Below are 9,446 nucleotides of genomic sequence, written 5' to 3' on the forward strand. Positions count from 1 at the left end.
CTCTTTTTAAATTAACTATGTTTTCTTTACCACGCACAACAGTGCCAACTGAAAACAGTACCAAAGGCTTCCCCATGCCAAGGCCCTTCGCCCCAATCCATTTCCCCACCAACGGCTAACAGCAAAGTCTTCTGTATTCATCCAGCGATGGTCTATAAATAGACAAATGCCGCCGCGCGCGCGTGTGTGTTTGTGTGTGATGTTGTGTTTTACTGGCGCAAAACGACAGCATTAAAACAAAAAGCCGTTCTTGTGAATTTGCGTTCCTAGCGGTATCGTGTGGGTCAGAGTAGAAATCTCCGAAGGATTTTCAATGGCAGCTTTGCTTTGGTAGTATATCACCAGGCCTTGCTTCCGAGGCACCCCGCGGTGGATTCAAGCTGGTTAGTTCTCAGCTGAAGCCGTTAACCAGTGGTAGGACGCACGCAGGGACCCCTTTGAACCAATTGGCAATGTTGGTAGGTGCCAGGGAGTCACTTCCCGGGCATCCTTATCTACAACCACCCTATGGAGGGCCGAGCCTGCGGCGTCTTCCTAATCATTCCTACCTTTAAGCCCGTGGGTGCAGCCGCCGAGTCAATCCATCTCATTGAGGCCTTCTTCAGTGACTAGTCTCTCATGAGCGCATGCCCAGAGTACGTGAAACCGTTTCCACACCCTCGCTTCTAAGACGCCTTCTGACTGTCCTTCTTCCAAGACAGGCTTGTTCCCCCTTCTGGTTGTTATTGTAGTTGCTGGGTGCCAGTGAGTCAAGTCAGACCCATAGCGACCCCGGCACAGCTGAAGGAAGCCCTGCCCGGCCCTGCACCACCCTCACAATGTTCTAGGTCTGAGCCCATCCAGGCAGCCACTGTGTCCACCCATCTCATGGAGGGCCGTCCTCTTTTTCCTTGCTCCTTTACCAAGCTTGAAGGCCTTCTTCTGGCAATTCATGCTATATTCCACAGTCTTCATCAGCGCGCTTAGATTCCCTTAGGGATTGCTCAGCGTTCACACGCACAAGGATGGAAAAGGCCAGACCTTGGGTCAGGTGCTCCTTATTCCTCGCTGACACCCACCCCCCGCCCCAACACACACACACTTGCAAAGGGCTTTTGTTTTTGCAGCAGATTTGCCTACTATAATACATCTGATTTATTGACTGCTGTTTCCATGAGCGTAGATTGTAGATCCAAGCAAAATGAAATCTGTGCCAACTTCAATCATTTCCCCACTGGCTAATGTACACCTAACTTTTTACAGTTATCAATAGGTCTCAGTTCCATATCATCCCCTATTGATTTACAGTTTTTACCAGTCATATGGGTTTTCATCCTATCATTATTCCTTAATACAATTAAGCAGTGACCTTTTGATTAATATTTAGATTGTTTCCAGGTTTTTGTTACTGACAAAAGTGTGGGTGTGAAATTCTTATGTACTTTCAGTGCACGTGAGAGGCTATTAGAATCCATTTCTAGCATGAACATTGCTAGATAATTTTAAATATTGAAAGACAAAGCCACATCATTCCCACAATCACTGGTGGCAAACTGCACACCCACCAGCACTGTGTGAGGGTTTGTGGGTCCACAGCTTTCCTGACACCAAGAGGAGCAAGCTTTTGATCGTGGCTGAATCTGACAGATGAAAATGGTGTTCCCTTCCTGTCATGGGCACTTACTGAAATTGAGTGATGCTGAACTTCTTTTGACTCTTTTCTGTTGACAGATGATTGGAGACTGCAAGGCAAAGCTTATGTTTATTAATTAGCACCACACAGCATTGCGAGTTGACGCAATATTTATTTTACATGTTGGGAACTGAAATTCTGGAATCCTAAATTTACTTTTGAGTTCCACCCATCCATATATTCACCCATCCATTTTTTTCATTCAACAAGAGCTTTCTGGGTATCTGTGATGTGGTGAGCTTGTTCTTAGGGCTGGGGATATAGTGGTCACCAAGTCACAGGGGATATTCTATCAGTTACAGAGGATGTGACGTACACTTCTGAGTTTCAACTTCCTTGTTTGTAAAATGAGGATACGAGTGCATGCTTTGCCTAACTCACAGGATCAGTGTCAGGGTTAAACAAGAGAAGAAATGTAGAAGTGCATTGTAAATGGTAAAATGTCCCATAGCCCATTGCTATTGAGTGGATTCCAACTCTGAGTGAATCTGTAGGATAAAGTAGAACTGTCCCATAGGGTTTCCCAGGCTGTAATCTTTCCTTGTCTCTTATAATCTTACCTCATATTTCTCCTATGAAGCAGTCTGTGGGTTTGAACTGCCAACTTTTGGTTAGCAACTGAGTGCTTAATCACTGAACAACCTGGGTTTCTTAAGACATCCCATAGATGTTTATAACATTAACAATACTTTAATCTAGTGCAAATTGAAGCAGGAATTTGGCCAAATGGTATTGCTCTGTTTTAAATTGATTGGACATTGAAATAGCCAATCCAGAACTATACCACAGGTAGATTTTTATCTCTTCAATAGTGTACAGTTTCATACTGAATAAATATGAATGGAACAATGTATGTCTAGTGTATGCTCTTCACATACTCAATTCCAAACAATCAAGATGACGTTTCCTCTTGGGAAGCAGCTGGACAAGCACACTGGCAATCTAAAACTTTCCATTTCTAATAGAAGAGAGGTAACTTGGGTTTCTGCCTATCTCTGACTCTATTTGATTTTAAGTGTTTTTACAACCATCCCAGATTACTTCCAAATGGAATTTAAGATAATTTATATACAGTCCACCAACATGATACCTGGTCTGAAACCCATTATGTTATGCTGGGCAGAAGGAATAATATTCATTTGATAATGTTTTATGCTTTATTACCAAATGGAACCTTCATAATTTCATTTTACAGATGAAATTTTTAGTCCCTTGAGTAAATGTTCCTAAAATAATCAATTAGATGGGAGTCTCAAGCTCAGGCTTTCTGAGCTGAAATTCTTTATTTTTTATGTTCCACCCAGCCATGTGCTGAAGTAAATAATATATATGGGTATAGATACATCTATGTATATAATATATATATATATTCACTTCTATTCATTTGTCACCAGTATAATGGTTTCAATTAGAGTACAAGATATCCCTAGACTATTTGCAATTTTATTTCTGTGTTAAGTAGTCAGCAGTCATGAGTATATTATTTTATTTCTTAAGCACACAAAGAGACGATGAAAGTCACTTCTGAGTCACTGAAACCAAAGTGCTGGGACATCACATGACTCTAGAGAGTAAGAAAGTGTGCAGAGAACCCTCGATCATGTCAAAAGGACACAGGAGTCAACTGAAAGACTCTTGCTGGCCAAATTGGGAGCAACATTGCATTAAAATGAACTCAGGATAGTAATGGATTGTATCCCATTGAATAACACAAATTTACATGAATTTTTACTAATTTAAATAAGCAAGAAAACCAGGAAGCAAGGAAAGTACTTCTTTACAGTTGATTATCATCTATACATCTAAACTCTTCAAATGTACATCTATAGAGCATTGGAATTAGAAAACTATCAATAGGTGCTAAAACCAATCAGTGAAAGTTTGATGAGGAATAGGATATTTATATAGTCTAAAAGCATCACACATATTTATAAAATTACTTCGTTTTAAACAGGTCATCCAACATAGGACAAGTATTTGGATAAACTAGTATCACATCCCTTTAAAAAAGATGGACACATCACTTCAGTGGTATTCTTGCTGAAAATGGTTACCTCGATCTGACTGGTGGAAAGACCAGTCAAATGTGAATGAGATGCATTCTATAGAACAACTGCCTAGTACCCCAACTATGTCGAGATCATGAGACACAAAGAAAATCTGAAGAATGGTCTCAAATTAAAGGGGTCTAAAGGGACAGTGAATGATCCCAGGTGGCTCAGTGGTTAAGTATTCAGCCACTAACCCCAAAGGTTGATGGTTTGAACCCACAAGCTACTCTATACAAGAAAAATGTGGCAGTCTCCTGTGAAGATTACTGTCTTAGAAACTCTATGGGGCAGTTCTGCCCTGTCTTATAGGGTCTCTATGAGTCTGAAGCAATCAATGGTACACAACAACAAAGAAACATTAAGGTACTGGAAGCAGCTTAGTTGAACAAAGTTATCATAGCCTAGAGAAGTAACCTCTAAAACATATTGTCTTCCAGAGAGGAAAGATCACCCTTATCTACAGAGACCAAATGGAAAGACCGAGCAGAAACAGTGATCATTGGTGGTGGCTGCGTTGGTGTGAGTCTGGCTTATCATTTGGCCAAAGCAGGGATGAAGGACGTGGTCCTTCTGGAGAAATCAGAGCTCACCGCTGGATCTACCTGGCACGCAGTAAGAATGACACCTCAAAACTGTTATATGGAAACTAATTATCATTCTGAATTGTGTGCTAGTGCAATTGATTTCCTTCCCATTTGTAACTCACCATGACAAGCTTTTATTATTTGTTATTATTTTTAAGGGGACGCTTATTATAGTCTTCAACAGGACCAGGAGAAGACAAAGATGTATTATCCAGATAGGGGAGACCATTGGCCCATGGTCATAACGGCGTTGAAGGGTTTGTTGAGATACAGAACTTTAGCAAGGACATGGGAGGCCAGGGGAAAACTTCCACACACACATGTTTGGGGGCAAATCAAAGCGTCATAGTCACAGATGGGGTTTCTGGAGCAGAAAATGGGGCCCTGATGCGGATATGTCTGTTGTGGTAGACAGAGGGCTTACAAGATCGGGCTTCCCCAAGGCAATCAGGGCATGACTCACGTCTGTATGACCCCCACCCCCTTATGATGATCTCCATCAAAGACACCCTAAAGAAAGCCCCCAAGGGAGATTACTTCTCTCTGGACTTACCAGATGGGTGAAGGTAATGCCCTTTCCATTGCATGCATAACAAACTTTTTTTTTTATTAAATACTTTTATTGGGGGCTCTTACATCTGTTATCACAATCCATACATTCATCCATTGTGTCAAGCACAGTTGTACATATGTTGCCATCATCATTTTCAAAGCATTTTCTTTCTACTTGAGCCCTTAGTATCAGCTCCCCCTTTCTCCCCCTCCTGCCCCCACCCTCTCTCCCTCATGAACCCTTGATAAGTTATGGATTGTTATTTTCATATCTTACATTGGCCTCTGTCACCCTTCACCCACAATTCTGTTGTTCATCCCCCTAGGAGGGGGTTATATGTTGATCCTTGTGGCCGATTCCTCCTTTCTCCCCCCACCTCCCCCTTATCCTCCTGGCATCTCTATTCTCATTGTTGGCCCTGAGGGGTTTATCTATCCTGGATTCCCTGTGTTGCGGGCTCTTATCTGTAACAGTGTGTATGTTCTGGTTTAGTCCAATTTTTAAAGTAGAATTGAAGCCGTGATAGTGGGGGGAGGAAACATTAAAGAACTAGAGGAAAGTTGTGTGTTTCATCAGTGCTATACTACACACTGACTGGGTTCTCTCTTCCTTGTGATCCTTTTGTGAGGAGATGTCCAATTGGCTACAGATGGGCTCTGAGTCTTCACTCCTCGTCCCTCCTTGCCCCCCATCCACATTGATATGATTTTGTTCTGGGTCTTAGATGCCTGATACCTGATCCCATCGACGCCTCATGAGCACACATGTGCTTCTTCCATGTGGGCTTTGTTGCTTCTGAGCTAGATGGCCACTTGTTTATCTGCAAGCCTTTAAGATCCCAGAAGCTATATCTTTTGAAAGCTGGGCACCATCAGCTTTCTTCACCACATTTGCTTATGCACCCATTTTGTCTTCAGTGATCGTGTCAGGAAGGTGAGCATTACAGAATGCTAAATTATTAGAGCAAAGTGTTCTTGTGTCGAGGGAGTACTTGAATCGAGGCCCAATGTCCTTCTGCTACATTAATTCTTAACATATAGATATAAGTACATAGATCTATTTCCCTCTCGCATAACAAACTTTTTAGAGCGAGTTGCCTTTTCATGGCAGAGGAAGGTGCACTTCCTTTAATTGAGTTTAATTGAGGCACCTCTAGGTAGCAGCAGGCAATTATACTTTTCTCTTGTGCTGGAGCCCAGGTGGTGTCATGTTGGGCTGCTAACCTCAAGATCAGCAGTTCCAAACCACCAGTTGCTCCTTGGGAGAAAGGTGCCATTTCGACTCCCACAGAGAGTTACAGTCTCAGTCACCCACAGGGGCAGTAGACTTCCACTCTGTCCTCTAAAGTTGGTATGAGTCAGGATCGACTGGATGACAGTGAGCACCTTGAGTGTGTATCTTCTGAGTCGACATTCTGACCCTGCCATTGTTTGTCCATGTGAATTCCAGCAAGTTATTTGTCCCTGTCCTGATGGAGTAGCATGAGGAGAGACCAGGTCTTAGGCGAAAAAGAGGACGACTCTTAATGAGATGGATTGATGCAGTGGCTGCCACAGTGGTCTCAAGCATAGAACGATTGTGAAGATGGAGCAGGACCTGACAGGCTTCTTATTTTCAGTAGGTGCTGTTGAGCTGGTTACCATAGTGATCCATAGGGACCCATAGGGACCCTGTGCCCAACTAAATGAAACTCTGCCAGGTCCTGTGCCATCCTCACAATGGTTCTATGTCCAAGTCCACGGTTTCAGCCACCGTGTCACTGTGTCGTCGAGGGCCTTCCGTTTTACCCAGCACCGTGTCCTTCTCTGAGGACACGGCATCGCGCCCGACAGCATGTCCAAAGTGTGGGAGATGAAGTCTCACCATCTTGCCTCTGAGAAGCGTTCTCACGGGACTTCTCCCAAGACCGGTTTGTTTGTTTTTCCGGCAGTCTGTACGACTTTCAGTTATTCTTTGCCGGCACCACAATTGCGCGATGGTGCTGGGGAAACACATGCTAAGTGTTTAATAAATGTTAACTTTTGCTTTGAAGGATACTGGCTGAGTGATCCCGAATATGGCTTCAAGTCCTTCACTCCCCTCCCCTGGGCTGAGGGGTCCTTTTATGTGCATTCGATTATGGTTTTAATTTTGTGGTCTGAGATACCAGCTGGTTTCAGGAGCACTTAACTACGAAGACTGAGAATGTGAGACCTAGTGTTACTGTGAATGAAATAACACACACGCGTGAGTCAACCTTGCATACTTAGTAATACATCTAAGTGCCCCAGAGTATGCGATCATTGGGCTCTAATGGAGAGCAGCTCAGCTAAATGAGGTGATCAACACTGCTCTCCTAGTGCCAGACCAGTGATTTCTGAGGTCTGCTAAGGAGGGGAGAGGACATTTATATGGAGCGTGGGTGTCGTTTGCTTCTGGAGGAGGTGGGCTGTGTTAGCCTCTGTTCAACATCCCTTTCCATCATTAGCTTTCCTCTCCTGAGACAACAGGTGAGAACCTTGCTTTCAGGGGCTTTTGACATCCAAATCTGTTGGCCATCTGGCGTGGAGGGTTGCGCATGAATGGGTTACCTACCTCTAGTACAGTGATTCTCAACCTTGCTAATGCCGTGACCCTTTAGTACAGTTCCTCATGTTGTGATGACTCCCCAAACATAAATTGATTTTCATTGTTACTTCATAACCGTAATGTTACTAGTGTTATGAACCAGGCGACCCCTGTGAAGGGTCGTTCAACTCCCAAAGGGGTTGCGGCCCACAGGTTGAGAACTGCTGCTCTAGTTGAATCTGGAGGAGAGTGATGATGTAAGCATCCACCCCAGAATGCCTGTCATAATGCTCCTTGGAGCTGAGGATGGGAGGCTTCATCTCATGTATTGTGGACCAGTGCCCGGAGAAGGACATCCATCATTCTTGGTAAAGTGGAGGGGCAACAAAAGAGAGGAAGGTCCTCAATGAGATGAATTGACCCAGTGGCTCCATTGATGGGCTCAAACCTAAGAACCATTATGAGGATGGCACAGGGCTAGGCAGTGTTTTGATGTAAATGGGCTCCATGTGAATCGGGACTCACCTGACAGCACCTAGCAGCAACAGCAGAGTGCCTGTGCTCTCTGTCTCTCTGTCTCCATCTCTGTCTCTGTCACACACACACACACACACACACACACACACACACACACACACACACATTGACCCAGAGGCTCCTAGAGAAATTATACCAAGCTTGGTTCTCTTCTAATGCTTTCCTTTCTCCTCAAACCTTTCATCCCTTGCCCAGGAGACCAGATCCCTGGTGTTCTCTGAGCACAGAGTCTCCACAGTCCACTAGTCTCCTACCTCACCACTTTTCCCTGAACTGGCCTCTCATACCTGCGAGAGGGGTCAGGCAGGCTGCCCTCACCCCTGCCTCTTCTCTCCTCAGACTGGGTTTTACACCCAGACTTCACGTGACCACTTCAAAGAAAGCCTGCATTTCTCCAAGAACATCTCAGACCACTTCTCTTTTGGGTTCATACAGGCACTCACTTAACACATACTCACTGAGTCTACATTGTGTCAGGCCAGCAGATAAGAACACAGCAGTGGAGACCAAACATCTCTGTCTCCTGGGCGCTCACATTCCAGCAGGGCTGACATGGTCCACAGGGATGACAGTGATGAACGGGCATCAGGGCCTGAAGAAAACTGAAGCAGGATGAAAGGAGGCCACTCGGAAGGGCAGGGAAAGCTTACACTTCCTACCACCTCCAGCTAATGAAGGCATACACTTTCATATTGTAATTGCTTATTAGCTTAATGAAGAACCCTGGTGACAGTAGCCATGAATCAGAGCTAACTTGATGTCAGTGAGCTTGGTATGGTTTGGGTGACATAGTGGTAATGAATTGTGCTGCAAACCACAAGGTCAGCAGTTCAAAACCACCAGCCAATCTGTGGGAGAAAAATGGGGCTTTCTACTCCCATAAAGAGTTACAGACTCAGAGATGCACAGAGGCAGTTCAACTCTGTCCTATAGGGTCACAATGCAACGGCGTTCCCTCCTGATGCCAGTGAGGGGTTTGTTTGGTTTTTTTGGGGGTGGAGTATTGGCTAATTGAGATGAAAATGTGACTAGATTTTAGGATTTCCTGTCAGTTGACTTCTCAGACACCCCACGTATAAAAGGTAGCAATCATAGCTCGTTGCAATGTTGGTGGCTCAAACCTATGAGCCACTTCTCCGAGAAAGATGAAGCTATCTGCTCCACTCCTGTCAAGGTTCCCAGTCTCCTAAACCCTATTTGGTGTTTCACTTGTTTTCATTATTATTGTTACTATTTTTATTAATCAGGATTGACTCCACAGCAGGGGAGTTTGGTTTGGGTGGGCTAGTTCTTGGAAGAAGAGAGACCAAAGTTTCAAGGATATAGCTTATTAAGAACTAACTAAAAAAAAATAATTTTCTTTTATGCCGAGATTCCAAAGAGAGGAATAAAGGCATTATTCTGCTTTGTTGAAAATGTTATGGTTTCCAAAAGGAGAGTCAATGCAGTTTGAGTTCAATGCAGTTTGATGGAACTGGTCAACAAAAGCCAAGTGTGATAGA

The 9,446-nt window shown here is 44.0% G+C and overlaps 1 protein-coding gene across 1 annotated transcript in view; it reads left to right on the forward strand.

Annotated features, from left to right (window-relative positions):
* Positions 1 to 9,446, forward strand: part of DMGDH (dimethylglycine dehydrogenase) — a 94,131-nt gene that overhangs the window by 1,713 nt on the left and 82,972 nt on the right. The window contains exon 2 of the mRNA XM_004703522.2: positions 4,161 to 4,335. Within this exon, the coding sequence (XP_004703579.2) occupies positions 4,161 to 4,335 (175 nt within the window). The remainder of the gene's footprint in view (positions 1 to 4,160; positions 4,336 to 9,446) is intronic.

This window comes from Echinops telfairi, unplaced genomic scaffold (assembly GCF_000313985.2).
Source record: "Echinops telfairi isolate 266 unplaced genomic scaffold, ASM31398v2 ScPeMD7_7469;HRSCAF=8507_1, whole genome shotgun sequence".
NCBI classification, from domain to species: domain Eukaryota; kingdom Metazoa; phylum Chordata; class Mammalia; order Afrosoricida; family Tenrecidae; genus Echinops; species Echinops telfairi.